The following is a 16,961-nucleotide window of genomic DNA, read 5'->3' as shown; positions in this document are numbered from 1 at the left end:
GATGTAAAGTTGAATTTGTAGCATATTTCTAGTATCCATACAGCATTCCAGGCCTTTCTTAAGCAAATTTCATAAGATTTCTATAATTGAATACATCTTTTAACTTGTTACTATGGCCGTTGTCATGGATGCATATACAAGGAACACAAAAGAGTTCCATTCCTATTGAGTGACATTAACATTGATGCTGATTTTTGAAAAGGTACAACCTTGTAGTCCATATGGAAAGAGAAACTTTCATGTCATTAGTAGACAGAATAAATCCAACAATCTGAATTCTAGTGTCCACCTGAGTAATTTCAACGATAAATCATCAAAAATCTATATTATTCATGCAAATATTACTGTACCCTGCCCTTATACTTGATCTAATTGTCCTTTAAAAATCAGATCATGAAAACTGTTAAGATGGATTGTACGTTTTGAATGGTTTAGACAATGCTTTTTCTAACCATGTAAATTTGGTATCACATAAATGTCATGTAGAGATTGCACTTCGTGAAATTTGATGTCGTTGATTTGATGTCATTAAGGCTTCTCTAAATTCCTTTCACTTGACTTAACAATAAATGCATATGAACCCACAACATAATTATGATGTCTGGTGCAGTATGTGTCAACTATATTAGTGTCTATGAGGCCTGCACCTGGTAGGACATGATGAAATTAAGGTATGGAATAAAAGATGATGTATTTTCAACAGTAAAATACTGGAAAGCAATATTTTTACCTTTACTAGTCAGACCCTGTATACTTAGTAACCATGTGTGAAGAGAATTAATAACAGCATAAAACTCTTGTTTATGATGTGACAGTGTTGTAATTATTGAGTTGTAGTCAAGATTTGAGGCAGAATGATGTGTTTTTCATTGCTGATACAATTCCTGTGTGTAACACCCCAGGTGACAGGTAGTTACAGAAGCACATCCATTGGTATAACTATATTTAGTTGGATCCTATCACAGTATTGGATGATACTCCGCAGGTCAATAATCTTGGATACCCTAATACTGTCGAAGATAGATGGAAATTATTACAGATTCAAAATCATGAATAAGTCATGATATAGACATTGTTTGAGTGTGTTTTTATAACCCCTGGCTACCTAACCGCACCAGATTGTTGGAAACCATTGATTGTGATTCCAGGAAATTACTTTCCTAAAGGTCACCAGGCTCCTATGTGTGTAAGCATCATTTACTATCCTGCCATTGATAAATTGGTATATTGAGGATTTATTATTTACGTGCAGTGGATTGCTTTTTTATTTTCCCAAATTTATCCATCACGACCAAGATATTTGAAGTAAAAAAAATATTTGTGAATCTATTGAACATCCCCTCCCCTCCCCTTCAGCACAAAATATTGAATTTGATGATGATATGTTGTGAAAGCTCCTTAATACGTATTTACATTTTATATATGATCTGCTGGGTTAACCTGGATTGTATTCAAAGTGTGTGAATACATCATTTCAATGAAATGATGACCTATGTTACATCAATGCTTTGCATATTGCAGCAGATATGAAACATATTACAGCTTTATGTAAACCATTCCGTACAGGGGAGACAACTTTATGATTTGGTAAAATGTAAATTGAAATGAACATAAACCTATTGATAATGTATGACTTCATCTGTCACTCTGATTGCATTCATATTGGCTATAAATGCAATATGATGTCTGTTCAATGGTTAACTATGAAACTTATCAAATCAAAGGAATGGACAAAAAAACATAAAGAAAAAATACCAGAATGACAACTGAATCTTAATTCAAATTCAAATCACAGGGAAATATGAACAACAGTAAGATTTACATGGAAACCCTTGGAAAAGGACAAGGAGAGTAATGCTAGGTGTTCTGGAACAGTGAGGATGTTCTGCTTCATTGACACCCACCATGTAAATCTTAATTCAAATATATAAGGTCATGGTCCCTGATGGGAACCTGGTAACAACAACAGTACCCAGGGATACCAACAAGCATCCAACTTCATATGGCACAGGGATATGTTTCCTAATGAGTTCATGATAAATATACAACCTTTCCAACCTGCATTTCGTGAAACCTACAATTGTGGGTTGATCTGTCAGTAGTGGAAATCTTCTACTGAAATCCTGATATTGAGGACAAGCTGTTGGATATTGAATCAATAACAACATGTAAACACCATAGGTTTGTGAAGCAGCAATTTTGCTGTCCAGAAGTTCAAATTCTCCTGTTAGATATTACATTTATCAAATTTTGTATCGCCTGTAATGACAAGTTGTAGAAGTGATACTGTCATGTTTTACTTTTCTGTCATTGTTGTACACATATCACTGCATTTAGATATGTTACTGAGAAAGTGTGTGTCCAAATTTAACTAATCTTGGTATGTAGATAGCTTAGGTAGTGGACATCTCAACACATCCATCATTTACTAAGTGTTTTCCAGATTTTACTTTCTGGCACCCTGAAAATTCTTGTCTATATATCCCACAAGTGTAGACACCCGATAAATTGATTCTTAATTTTGAAATTTGTAAAGAACAACAGGGGATCTCAGAAACTATTTCTCCATATCAAATGTTATAGCATGACAAGAATCCAAAGGAACCTATTAATTAGTAAAGATTTTCATGTCAATTACTGGCTCTGATAAAGTCCCAGGCATAGACATACAATGATGATTTTGTTATTCTAATATCATGTTAATTTACAATTTCCAAAAACAGTGTTTAAGTCTCACTGTCCAAAATCTCCTCCTAATTCAAAGTTTAAAATTGTGTCTCATAAAATTACCAAATTTTGAAATAAAAAGAAAAAAGTAATGTTCAATCATTTTTCGTTGTGTCCGGAGTTCCCAGCCTTGAAATATGTAATTGGCAGGGTTTTGACGTAAGCATAAGAGATGTTGACATTGAAGGAGTTACATCAGATTCAAAGACTGTTTTGTTTAGGTGTGTTTCCTCACTGTGTTGTATGTATCTGTTCTGTAATATAACTTAGTGTGGTGATTCCCAACAGTTGGTTAAACAATCTTGTCTATGTAAAATGGAAGTTCCCAAGCTAAAAAAAACACCCACACCTACAGTTCATGTCTCAAAACTGTTGCTATTTATACACTTCTTCCTGAAACATTTTCTGTGAAAAAAGTTGTGCTTTTTCTTTTCTAACAGATCTATATGTCCAATTCACTGTCATTATTAGAAGCTTTATGAACTGATTGCCAATTTGGCACTAATGACTGGATATTCAAATCATTCATTTTGTTATAGAAAATTATACTCAGACAGAAAGATAAATTACATATGAAGATTTCCCAACTATATATAGGGTCATCTTGTTATACTTAATTGAAGATAGAAAGGAGTAAGTCTCACCATATCTATTATAGTGAGGGGTATTGAAAATTACTTTTCCTTTTCTGTGACTCAAACTAGGAATCACTTACTGTTCAGGTCAACTGAAGGAAAATTCTCACTCGTCAAGTATCATGTTTTGTCCTGCAATAATGCTGTTTTCCCATAGTAACTACAATGATTACTTTTTTTGTATGAAGTTAGGCCCTAGAGACTTGTTTGGGTGTGTAGTCAGGCCCTATAGACCTGTTTGGGTATGAAGTCAGGCCCTATAGACCTGTTCGGGTATGTAATCAGGCCCTATAGACTTGTTTGGGTGTGTAGTCAGGCCCTAGAGACCTATTTGGGTGTGTAGTCAGGCCCGAAAAACCTGTTTGGGTGTGTAGTCAGGCCCTAGAGACCTGTTTGGGTGTGTAGTCAGGCCCTAGAGACCTGTTTGGGTGTGTAGTCAAGCCCTAGAGACCTATTTGTGTGTAGTCAGGCCCGAAAAACCTGTTTGGGGGTGTAGTCAGGCCCTAGAGACCTGTTTGGGTGTGTAGTCAGCCCCTAGAGACCTGTTTGGGTGTGTAGTCAGGCCCTAGAGACCTGTTTGGGTGTGTAGTCAGGCCCTAGAGACCTGTTCCAGTGTGTAGTCAGGCCCTAGAGACCTGTTTGGGTGTGTAGTCAGGCCCTAGAGACCTGTTCCGGTGTGTAGTCAGCCCCTAGAGACCTGTTTGGGTGTGTAGTCAGGCCCTAGAGACCTGTTCAGGTGTGTAGTCAGGCCCTAGAGACCTGTTCCAGTGTGTAGTCAGGCCCTAGAGTCCTGTTTGGGTATATAGTCGGGCGCTATAGACCTGTTTGGGTGTGTAGTTACGCCCTAGAGACCTGTTTGGGTGTGTAGTCAGGCCCTAGAGACCTGTTTGGGTGTGTAGTCAGCCCCTAGAGACCTGTTTGGGTGGGAAGTCAGGCGCTATAGACCTGTTTGGGTGTGTAGTCAGGCCCGAAAAACCTGTTTGGTTATGTAGTTAGGCCCTAGAGACTTGTTTGGGTGTGTAGTCAGGCCCGAAAAACCTGTTTGGGTATGTAGTCAGGCCCTAGAGACTTGTTTGGGTGTGTAGTCAGGCCCTAGAGACCTGTTTGGGTGTGTAGTCAGCCCCTAGAGACCTGTTTGGGTGGGAAGTCAGGCGCTATAGACCTGTTTGGGTGTGTAGTCAGGCCCGAAAAACCTGTTTGGTTATGTAGTTAGGCCCTAGAGACTTGTTTGGGTGTGTAGTCAGGCCCGAAAAACTTGTTTGGGTATATAGTCAGGCCCTAGAGACCTGTTTGGGTGTGTAGTCCGGCCCTAGAGACCTGTTTGGGTGTGTAGTCAGGCCTTATAGACCTGTTTGGGTATGAAGTTGGGCCCTAGAGACCTGTTTGGGTGTGTAGTCAGGCCCTAGAGACCTGTTTGGGTATGTAGTCAGGCCCTAGAGACCTGTTTGGGTGTGTAGTCAGGCCCGAAAGACCTGTTTGGGTATGTAGTCAGGCCCTAGAGACCTGTTTGGGTATGTAGTCAGGCCTTATAGACCTGTTTGGGTATGAAGTTGGGCCCTAGAGACCTGTTTGGGTAGGTAGTCAGGTTCCGTTAGAGACCTATTTACTGTAGCAGAGATAGGGTAGAGTGGCATTTTATATATAAATCTATATATACAGCTGTTTAATGATACTACCTCATTGTCATAATATGAAAACATAGTCAGTAGGTCTTAAAAAACAAATTGTTGCTATAGGATCCAGAAGATGGTGTGCGAATATCCAAGTCTTTCAGAGGTTTACTTTGAATTAAGAACTGATTTGTTTCAATGCTTTTAAAATAATTTGTGACATTGTGTTTATAATCTTATTTGCTGTTAGCTGCAGCAACTTTTATCACACCCTGGTAACCATGTTAGGTAACAAAGATCGCAAAATTACTTTTACAATTCTTCTGATCTTGTTCAGTGTGAATCAACCCTTTATTCCCTTGGTAACACTGTCAGCATTCTACAACTAATAAATTACTAAATACTGATTTTTTGTCATTGCAGGTGATAACACCCTTCAGGTCACTAGTGCTGTGTACAGAGAGCCGACGTGAAATGGAAGACTGGATCTCTGCACTGAAAACTGCCGCCAACAAGGAGTTCTACGATGTCAGTGTAAGTGTCAAGAAACTCTTGAGGCCTTAAATCATACCCACGCAACATTTACCGCACAAAGTTATTACTTTGTACTCGACTTGACCCATTCATTGTACTATTATAAGGGCAATTTTCCAATCTAGGCTGGGATAAGGGGAAAAGACGATGCTGCAATGCTTTGTCAACTGTCTGTGTGGGTATTCTGGTAGTATTCACAAATGCCTAATTATCTCCAATTAATTAACTGGAATGGGGATGATACTTTGGAGCAGACAGATCATCATTGTATTTGGTAGAAGTGAAGCGATACACCATTGAGCCCCACCATTGTTGTTACTAGCATTAAACACCATATGGAATGCTTTCTTCATCTTGTGTAGAGTATTAGTGAATTTGTAGCATTGCATAACCAACAGGAATGATATTTATAGTGCATTCCAGTAATCACAAGGAGAGGTAATGGTGATTTATAGTTATCTAGGGGGGGGGGGTGTCACACATACCTGTCCCACCCTGTGATGTGACATACTGATTCAATAAAAACACCTAGCAATTTCATTCTTTGACATATTTTGGTCAAAGATCAATTATAAGTATAGTCAAGGTCATTGGTACTTAATTTATAGTAAAAATTAACCAGTCCAGTTTAAACACTTAGCAACTTCATTCTTTCGTGGATTTTGGTCAAATTTTATACAAGAACCGTTGTTTCAGGGGCTCAAGGTCACCCTTGATATATATAGAAAATCATCAACTCATTTAATTTAAAACACTCCACAACTTCATTCATTCATGGATTGAGTTCAAACTTTATACATGGTATATCAAGTATGAGTGTTCTTGGACACCATTTTTTATCAACAAAACAAAAACAGGCAGAAGGGTAGGAGGTTGGGTTATTCTGTCTGTAAAAAACACACAGAAATATCAAGGACTGCATGAAGATGTGCTTGTAGCCCTTAGATCAATTTTATTCATACTTGGTCTAATGGTGACAAGTCGAGGCCTATAATTTGATAAATCAGATGTTTCCTGAACTTCTAGTATGGAAACATAGTAACATTGTCCAATAAACTGAAAACTTTGTATATTATCACTATAAGTTTATTAGTAAAAGTGTTATAGGGTTGTAAATACAGTGGTACCAATTTCCAAAATATCAGGAGTGATTTGGTTGGCATGGTAACCAAAAGAAGGCCTATGATTTGACGATTCTTGTACTATTCCTACTAAACTTATGAACTTCAAAGGAATCAAATGTGTGGTGTATATCGGGTATGAGAGGTAGATATAAAGGCGGGGTTCTAAGTTTACCATTGGCTTACAGTTTCAGTTTAATATTGTTAGAAGTACATATATATATATATACACTTCCAATAGGTTGTCGGCATATCTTCTTCAGGACAGCCATTATAGTTACATACCATAACTTTCCTCCTTAAGGACTAGAGACCTTACAAGACATTTCACAATCCTCATCAACTGTTTTTAGAATTAGTTAAAAGGTACTTAATCAGTATATTTGTATAATTTTTTCCCAAATATGAAACTTTGATTATGAATTCTGTCAACTTTGATATCTTTGATTAAGATGGGTACACATTTTCAGAATGATATAATTCTGAACTTATATTGAAATGTATGAAAATCTTGATCACAATGTATGTCTGCTGTAGAATGGGAATTCTTCTAGTGGTTTTTATCATATGAAGATATGTATGAAATGTTCCATACGCCCTCACATGTCTTGCGAAGGCACAGAATTGTTAGTGTACATGCCTACTGCCTCCACTAAGATATCTGTTATCAGATTCAAGTTGGCACCATGCTGAAAAAAGGCGTGCTTTTTCCAGCCCTTTCTTTTGTCAATGGATGGTTAAAAAAACTGTAAACGGGAAACGGTGCAAAATTCTTTATTTGTTTCGTGTTGAAGATGGAGAGTATTAGCATCCATGCCAGTCTATGGTAGAAGTTGTGTTTGTGTGTGACCTTGTGATGTCCTTTACAGATTTGATATTAACACAATCACATTTGTTCAAATTTTATGAGGTAAAGGTCATGATTGACTTCATTTTGAAATAAAAATCTTGTGTAGAAGTTTTCAATAGTTCATATTCAGACCAATACCTTAACACCTAGTTCTACACCTGACACATTCTACACCAGATGTAGATTTTGTTCATTATTGTTCAATGTCAAGGGGTAAAAAAAACACTGTTTAACATGTGAAACCCCAAAGATTTATCATGTAATCACACAAACATATGTTGATATTAAGGTTTACACTTCATTAGCTCGATCTTTTGGTTATTGATCAAGTTTAATAATTGGAAGGTCACTCATACTTGACCTCTTTCAAACTTTGAAGGAGACATAGCAGGTATTTCATTTCAGTAATAATAACCATAACTTTAGTATGCATATAATCCACTAATTCCCATTTATTTGTATATAATATAAACGAAAAAAGAGAGATCCCAATAACCCCCTGTAGGGAGCCCCTCTACCTGCCCGTAATACCTGCTCACGACCTGAGACACGTCCTTCTTTATCCATGGCGTTGAGCAGATCAGACGTGCTCCACAGTGTACCGATTCTCAACATTACAGGGCGGTATTCCCCATTGTGTTTGGAATTTTGCTTATTTCCCATTTGTTTGTTTCGTTTGCCTTTTTTATTTCGGCTTTCGTTTTTTCTCTGCCCGTGCTCAGACACGCGTCGGTGAAAGTTTCGTATTTTATTTTCGATTTGGGTTGGCTTTTGTTATGTGCTTTTTCTGTTAATTATTTTCAGTTTATTCACGTTTTTTTATTACCCTGTTGTTGCTTTACGGCAATTGAATTAAGTTTTTGAATCCATTTCTTTTGTTGTTGCCTTTGTTTGCGTAGCCGAGCGTCATGGCCAGCAACGGACTTTGCCATGGTACCGTGAATGGGTGCGGTCACTTTTATAGTGAATCCGACCCCCATTCAGCGTGTCCCCAGTGCCACACCTGCTCAGAGGAGACACCCTGTGACTCCTGTTAGCTTGGTTCTCCCTGTGTCAGTGCGGCGGCTACCGTCAAGCATCCTTACTCTGGCCGGAAGAGTAAATCTTCCGACCGGGGTAGGGACAAGCGCAAGTCTGCTGTTGGGTTATCTGAGGATGTTGCCCACGGTGACGTTGTGCCTGGACCCACCATCTCTGTTTCTGCAGAGTTGGTTGGTGTCCAGGGGGTGGCCCCTTCCTCCCAGCCTCGGTCTTGTTCTTGGGGGAGCAGCCCAGCTCAGAATGGGATCGTTCTGATGCTGAATTGGTTGGGACCCCCTGTAAGCCTTTTCAGAGCTTGCCTTTGGGTAGGGGTGTGTCCCAATCACTTCTGGTCCTGGGGAGGGTCCTTGTCCGGTTCCTGGGTTGGCCCCGCCCCCAGGTTTTGAGACACCACCCTGTAATCCTTTGGGTTTACAGGTGGTGCCTCTTGTTAGCGAGTCTGGCTTCCCGACGGGACCACCCGGTCTTTCGTTTCCCGGTTCTGGTCACTCTGTGACTGGTACAGGTTTATCGGCATCTGGGAACTCGGGTTCTACACCGGGTTTTGGGTTGGCGGACCAGTCAGGCAGTTTCCGCCCAATGCCTTCCCCTAGTTCCGGATTTAATCATGGGTTTTCACATGGTTTCCCGGGACAACCAAACCATTCTTTTAGTGGTTTGGGGACACAGTATCCCAGCAGTGGCGGTTCCAACCCGTACATGCATGGGTCTGTTTCCGGCGGGAGTGGCAGATTTTCTTTGGTCACTGGTCAGGGTTTCCAGCCCTAGTCTCAGGCAGGACAGTTTGGTCAACGCTGGGGTCACTCCCAACCTTGAGGTCCATCTTCCTACCCTCAAGGGTTTGGATGTGGTCCCTTTCCGTTCCCTCATTGGAACCCTTGGGATTTGGTTTCCCCAAACCAACAGAGGTATGGTGGATTGTTGGTCCCCCCTCCTTCCGAACAATCCTCCCGTTCGGGGGCTCACTCAGCCGGCACTAAGCGACACGGGGCTAGTAGTGCTACCTCTTCTCGGGCGGTCCCCTTTGCTTCGTCCAAGGGACTTGGGGCGTCCATGTTCGCTGCATGCCCTAAGGCCAATTTGGGTGAACGCTCTGCCAAGCGTTCTCACCCAGAGTCCACTCAGCCCAGGCTGGAGGTAGCTCCAATGGCTTCCTCTGTGGCACCGAAGGTATCCCTTCCCCAGGATACCTTAGAGCCAATGGATTATGAGGGATCGGGCACGGCAGAGTGTGACGTTTTGGATCTGTCACCTGGGTGCTCTGAGGTTGATGACCTATCAGAAGCCCCATCTTCAGATGGTGCCCCTTCTGATGGCGAGCCCCAGTCATCAGATGAGGCTGAGGATGAGGTGGTAGCTGAGGCTTCCCACCTCGTTTCGGGCATGCGTGCATTGCGCACGGATGTTGCCCGTATCCTCGGCATGAAGGATTGCCCACCTTGTTCTGTGTCATCGATCCCGGAGGCCACCACATTACTGAGTTCTGTGGTACCTCCTAAACATGCTCCTCGCAGTGACAGGACCCTGCCAGAGGGCACTATTGTGTCCTCAGCTCTGGCTACTGCACAGGCGCGCATTGTAGAGAAGAATTCTTCTTCTACACAGGCTCCTGGGTTTCCAGGATTGCAACTCTGGGTGACAGATTTATCGGAGGTTAGACCATCCGATTATGCCATTCATGACGGGAAGTTGTCTCCCCATCCAGCTAAGCTGGAATCGAGGGACCTTTCTTCCTGGCCCGGTAAAGCAGTAGACCAGGTGGTGTTCCTAGCCAAGGAGCATCACAAGGTCGAGAGGATGTTGCGCCTCTCACTGCATATCTTGTCTGATATCGATTTCTTCACGGTATCCTTGTACAGATAGTCTGATCTGCCTGAGGATCGGCTTTCTGACGAGGAGAGACAAGATATGCCAGACAGTTTCACGTCTGCCCTGAATTCGGCATTACCTTTGGTGGCAGCGTTGCAGTCTTCTCTGCTTGCTGACATGATGCTTGCTCGCCGTTGTTCTGTTCTAGGGGACATTCAGGTGAGCGAACTTTTCTTCTACTCCAGAATGTTTCTGGTCTGGAAGAAGTCTGGTGCTTGGCGTCCGATCATCGATTTGAGTGCTTTCAACAAGCACGTAGATTCTCCTCACTTCCAGATGGAGACCCCACACAGCATCATTGCTTCAGTGGGGAAGGATATGTGGGCAACCTCAGTCGATCTGAAGGATGCTTACTTCCATATCCCCATCAAGAAGTCGGCAAGGAAGTACCTCCGTTTTACTTGCGACGGAAGGGTTTTCCAGTTCCGGGCCATGCCTTTTGGGCTCACCACTGCCCCCCTGGTTTTTACCAAACTCTTACAGGTGGTGGTGAGTTTCCTGCATTCTCGGAGTATACATGTTCACATCTACATGTTACACATGGTTAGGGATTCGTTGATGCGGGATACCCGCTTGGTCCTGAAGCTCTTGCTGAAGATAGGCTTCATTCCCTCCAGAGAGAAGTTGGAGGTGTCCCCTTCTTAGGACTTTGTGTTCCTGGGTTACCGTTTCAATATAATTCTGGACATTGTCCTTCGACCGGAGGACAAGTTTTTGAAGGCCCAAGACATGGCTCTAGCCTTCATGGACATGTCCCGGGTTCAGATGCCTTGGTTCCTCAGGTTTCTGGGGTATCTCAACTCCCTGGCAGATGTAGTCCCATTGGGGCGTCTTCACATCAGGCCCTTGCAAATGTTCCTTCTTTCCAACTGGGTCCCTGCTTCCAGGGATTTGGAAGCGATGCTTACCATAACCCAGTCGGTGAAGGACTTTGCATCTTGGTGGACTCTTCGAGACAACGTCCTAGTGGGGGTTCCCCTCCGCAGGCTGAGTCCCTCTATGACTCTGTACACGGATGCCTCCATGACAGGGTGGGACGCCTACCTGGCCGGTCATATCAGATCAGGGGAGTGGTCTGGGGAACAGCTCTCCGAACACATCAATGTGTTAGAGATGAGAACAGTCCTGCTGGCTCTAGAGTCCCTTTGGGAGGTGCTGAAGTCACAGGTCATTTGTCTGGCGACAGACAACTCCACAGTTGTCGCTTACCTGGAGAAGCAGTGGGGCACCAGATCATATGTACTGTGTGCCCTGGTTATCAAGGTGCTTCTGCTTTGCCGGGAGATGGACTTGACCATTCAGGTCAAGCATCTTCCGGGTTGCTTGAACGTCCTTGCCGACACTCTTTCCAGGCGTCGTCAGCTGGTGTTGACAGAATGGCGGCTGAAACCCTCAGTGTTCCGAGCGGTTTGTCAGACTTGGGACAGACCTCACATAGATCTGTTTGCCACAGTGCTGAATTCTCAGTTGCCGACCTATGTCTCTCTGGTCCCCGATCCACAGGCTTGGGCAGTAGATGCTCTCTCTCTGGATTGGAACAGGTTGAACACGTATGCGTTCCCCCCGTTCAATCTGGTGGGCAGGGTGCTCCAGAAGTTTCGAGAACATCATTGTTCTCTTCTTCTGGTTGCCCCCCTTTGGCCGAGGCAGCCCTGGTTTCCGGAGTTACTGTCTCTGCTGGTGGACCAGCCATTGCGGCTGCTACTCAGTCGAGACCTCCTTCGGCAGCCTCGGTCCAACGTGATGCACTCTCAGCCTCAGATCCTCCAGCTTCATGCCTGGAGGATATCACAGGAGGCCTCACTCAGGCAGGCTTTTCTGAGGAGGTGTCAGAGAGCATCACAAGATCAATCAGGTCTTCCTCTTCTGCCATCTACCAATCCAGATGGAGAATCTTCTGTGATTGGTGTGGTGAGAGGCAGATTGATCCACTCGGCTACTGTTCCAGTGATTGCGGATTTTCTCCAGTACTTATTCAGGGACCACAATCTTGCTCCTGGAACTGTAGCTGGCTATCAATCTCCTCTAGCTAGTGTCTTTGCTTTCCATGGCAGGCAGAAAGTCAGCACATCTACTTCCTTGTCAGCCTTATTAAGGAGCTTTGGAATAGCAAGACCTAGGGTTAGGCAGTTGGCCTCTCAATGGAATCTAGCATTCATGTTAGATTCCTTGACTAGAGTCCCTTATGAGCCCCTTGAGAAGGCCTCTAAAGTTTCTCACTTTAAAGACGGTTTTTCTCATTGCCTTGGCTTCTGGGCACAGACGCAGTGAAGTTCATGCCTTATCATGCCTTCCTGCTTGTCTGTGATGGTCTAGAGGGTACTCTGCAGTCACCCTGGTTACTGATCCTGCCTTCTTGGCCAAGAATCAGGTACCTGGGTTTTCCCCGGATCCCATCAGGAATCCTTCCCTGACTTCGGTTGCGGGACTTTCCGACACGGACATTTCTCTTTTTCCTTGTCGGGAATTGCGGTTTTATCTAGATAAAACCAGGGGGAGGGGGGCGAGGTTCACGGTCTCCGTTGTTTCTTCCCATCAAAAGGGGTAAGCAGGATATAACTTCGCAGTTCATTTCTAGATGGATCTGTGAGGTAATTCATTTTGCTTATGACCACTCTGATGAGGGGATCCGTGGGGTTTTCAAAGTAAGGGCTCATGAGGTCAGGGCTCTCGCTATGTCGTGGGCCCTCCTTTCAGGCTCTTCCTTTCAGGAGGTTATGTCAGCCGCATTCTGACCACCTTCACAGACTTTTATTTACGGTCGCTAACGTCAGTTTCTGACGATCTGTTATCCTTGGGGCCCTTGGTTGTGGCACAGTTTGTGGCTGTTCCGCCTCCTGTTTCCATATAGTATGCGTCTCGTCCCACGTGGTCTGTCTACGGGTGGTTTTTAATTATTTTTTTTTGGAATTTCCCCCCTTGGGTATTATCTGCCCTTCTTACTGCCCTGTATTGAATTGGCGCTGGGATGTGAGAGTCTCCTCTACTGTAAGACGAATTCGCATACTAAAGTTATGGTAATTATTACTGAAATGAAATTGAGGTTTTTCTTGTAAAATCAATTTCCATGATGTAATACTTACCATAACTTTATTGAGTCCCACCCTCTTTTTGTTGATAACAAATTATCTTGCCTCCCCATCCTCTCTATCCTGCGCTTTCATCTGTAGCGTAAGTGATAAAGAAGGACGTGTCTCAGGTCGTGAGCAGGTATTACGGGTAGGTAGAGGGGCTCCCTACAGGGGGATATTGGGATCTCTCTTTTTTCGTTTATATTATATACAAATGAATGGGAATTAGTGGATTATATGCATACTAAAGTTATGGTAAGTACTACATCTTGAAAATTGGTTTTACAAGAAAAACCTCAAATTTACCACTATCATACTATAGGGCTTGGTCTGTGTGAGCTCCCAATGGTTTTGCTTTCCTTCTTTACTATCATTTTGATGAGACAGTCAATGATTTTTTCCTTATTCACAACTGACTGTGAAGTTGACAGTATCAAGATAAACTGTCCTGCATATATATCTTTTCAGATTAAGATAAATCGTATTTACAGATTTCATGATGGCATATGTCAGAATGGAAATGGATGGTATAATGCAGGATGTCTGGAAGAGCTAATGTGTTTGTAGATAGCACATTGGTTTACATGGTTTACATGATGAGAGTTATTGTCTTATCATGCTCTGCTGACATCAGTATTTACATTTATATAGGATGCATGTAAAGAACGGATGTACAAACAATCAAAATTGCAGCCATTGTCACAACAACACAAGATAGGTCTAATCTGCCTGACATTATGTCCACCAAACGTTGGACAGTGTATTTTAACGCAGAAAGCACATAAACCATAATAATGTATCCAAACAATTAACATATGAATATTTTGCCGTAGGTATTTCTTGTAAACACAGATTTCCAGACTCTGAATGATTTAATGATATAAAGGAACTTCTTAATAATATGGAGAAATGGTGAGAAATATTCAATGTTATTGTGCAATATGAAGCTTGATGTGTTTGATGTCTGTTTACCTGTTGGTTGACCAAGTTATATATTGCGGATGGCGGCGATGAAGCAGACACTTAGTGTTCCGAAACACCTGGCCTTATTACCCTTGTACTTTTTTAGAAGTTGCCATATAAGTCTTTCGTTTGTTCATATTTTGCCAAAGTTTTATTATGAACTCCTAGTTGCCCTCCTTGTCTGTCTTTCATGATTTTGTGTAGAGTGTAAAACATACATTATAAGAGGTATCAACAAAAATGTCATAGGTAGATAGATCACACCAAGGTGAAGTGCAGTGCACAAGAACCATCACTCTCTTTTGTATAATCTAGGCGTTATTGTCCTTTGTCATTCTTCATATTTAAATTTTTCCGAAGCATTACTCTGAAATTACAAGAGGTATCAACATGAAACTTTATAGGTAGATAGATCTCAGTGAGATGAAGGGCAGGGCACAAGAACCATAACTCTCTTCTGCATAATTTAGGTCTTCATACTAAAATTTTGTCCAATTTAGGAAGCATAACCCATTCTGACGGCTCTTGCAGGGCTCTCACACCCCATTTTGGGACTGGGGCCCGGGGCCCTTAGCATTGGGAAAAATAATGGAGTTTTCCTTAGAATTGGGAAAACATCAGGTCTAAATAGGGAAAAAAAAGATATTTTGCATTGGGAATGGGGCCTATTTCGGCCCCAAATCTGGCAGATTGAGAGCCCTGTCTTGTTTAAATTGAGTTTGGATTTGATCATGTTCACACATATCTTTTTTCTTGTTGTTTATTTTTCTGAAATGATTCCAGAATTAAAATATATTTTGTGGAATTTGCAATAGAATATTGTAAGATATTGGTTTCCATTTACATAATTCACTTGAAGAAAACAATTCATTTTGAATTCGAAAATGAACAAACCTGAAATGAAACTTTTCTGAATAGGAACCACCTCCCTGTAATCGCTTTATAACCTATATAATGAACCTGTATTGAGAGGCCACCAGCCTTGGACAACCTTGATACCTTTCAGTTATGGTTATTGAATATGTGTTAAGAGACCACATGCCTGTGACCACTTCAGTATCTTCCAGTTGTGCTGATAATGGGCCTGAATGATGCCAGAATGATGGGCTACCAATTTTGTTCATATTACTGACCTTGGCCATTATTCAAGGTCACAAAAGGTTTAGGGTGTTGATATTTGGCCTGTAGTATGCTGCAATGAAGGGTTACCAACTTTGTTCATGTGATTGTCCTTTTCACTTTTGAAAGGTCACAGGGATGTGTTAAAGTCTTCAAATGACTTTTTTATTATAACAAAAAAACAATATGATTTCAAGTTCGGAGAAAATGTATTGATGAACCATCGATGTCTTCTTTGTAAGCTGTAGAGAAGTTGATCAATTTATTCTTATTTCCGCCCCTTTTCATATAAAGGTCTTTATAGTCAGATGACCATTAAAGCCCATAAACCTCTTGTTTATTTTCCATTCTGTGTTCGTACTCTATATTGGCATTGTGGTATATCATTTCTGTGGATATTGTTTTAACATACTTGTATGTATATACATAATGATAAAGAAATGAACACAATTAGTTAAGGCCCCTACTTAATAACAGAGAAGTAGAATCATTCTCAAGGTATGCAATTGATATACGTTGACAACTTCATAAATATTAATTTTTTTACATCGCAAGCATATAAACTACACTGAACTAATGTCCCAGGTACATTTGATGGTCTGGCAAGAGCCAGTTTCTCAGAATGGTATTGATAGAATTGTTAACATCAATCTGTGTGTATAATTATATATCAAATGTCTAAGTAAATTTGCTTTGGGGTACTGCAGCAGATACTTTTGGGGATCTTTCTCAAATTGCATATGAAGGTTCCCCTTGGTCCCTAGTTGTGCCTGTTTGATTTTGGGACTGATAAAAATACAAGATATCCAACAGGCGGCCATCTTGGATTTTTCCAGTGAAGTTTGTTATCGCTATTTCTTGCGAACTTCTGTATAGATCTTTCTCAGATTTCATATATAGATTCCTTTAGGTCCCTAGATGTGCCTGTGTGAGTTTGGAACTGGTCTGAAAAATAAATTTGTTGACAGGCAGCCATCTCGGATTTTGCCTTGTAAAGATTGTTACTGCTATTTCTGAAGAAGTACTGAATGGATATCTCTCAAATTACATATGTATGCTCCCTTTGATCTCTCCTTGTGCTCGTTTGCTTTTGGGAGTGATCTGAAGAAACAAAATGGCTTCCAGGTGGCCATTTTGGATTTGGCAGGTAAAGATTATTATTTATTTTTGCAAAGGAATGTTCAGATGTCTTATCATTAAGAGCAAAAACCGAGAAGAGAAAAGAAGGTAAAAGATCCAACTTTCAAAGAGCATATAAAGATCAAACAATGGTGAGTGCCAAGATCCCTCTGGGATCTCTTGTTTCTGATTCCAAGTGATTTGAAGGCGAAACTTAGGAGACTGAAGTTTATACTTGCAAGGGTTTTCTTTTTTGTTGAAGCTACCTTAGTAAAGGGAAGAGGCTTAAGTACTGCAAAGTG

General features: G+C 41.6%; 1 protein-coding gene across 1 annotated transcript in view; it reads left to right on the top strand.

Annotated features, from left to right (window-relative positions):
* Positions 1 to 16,961, top strand: part of LOC132561986 (diacylglycerol kinase delta-like) — a 109,064-nt gene that overhangs the window by 59,259 nt on the left and 32,844 nt on the right. Inside the window, exon 6 of the mRNA XM_060226713.1 lies at positions 5,396 to 5,506. Coding sequence (XP_060082696.1) covers positions 5,396 to 5,506 — 111 coding nt within the window. The remainder of the gene's footprint in view (positions 1 to 5,395; positions 5,507 to 16,961) is intronic.

This window comes from Ylistrum balloti, unplaced genomic scaffold, assembly GCF_031769215.1.
Source record: "Ylistrum balloti isolate Yb309-2 unplaced genomic scaffold, AGI_CSIRO_Ybal_v1 Utg371318, whole genome shotgun sequence".
Classification (NCBI taxonomy): Eukaryota; Metazoa; Mollusca; class Bivalvia; order Pectinida; family Pectinidae; genus Ylistrum; species Ylistrum balloti.
This window is presented reverse-complemented; position numbering and strand designations above follow the sequence as displayed.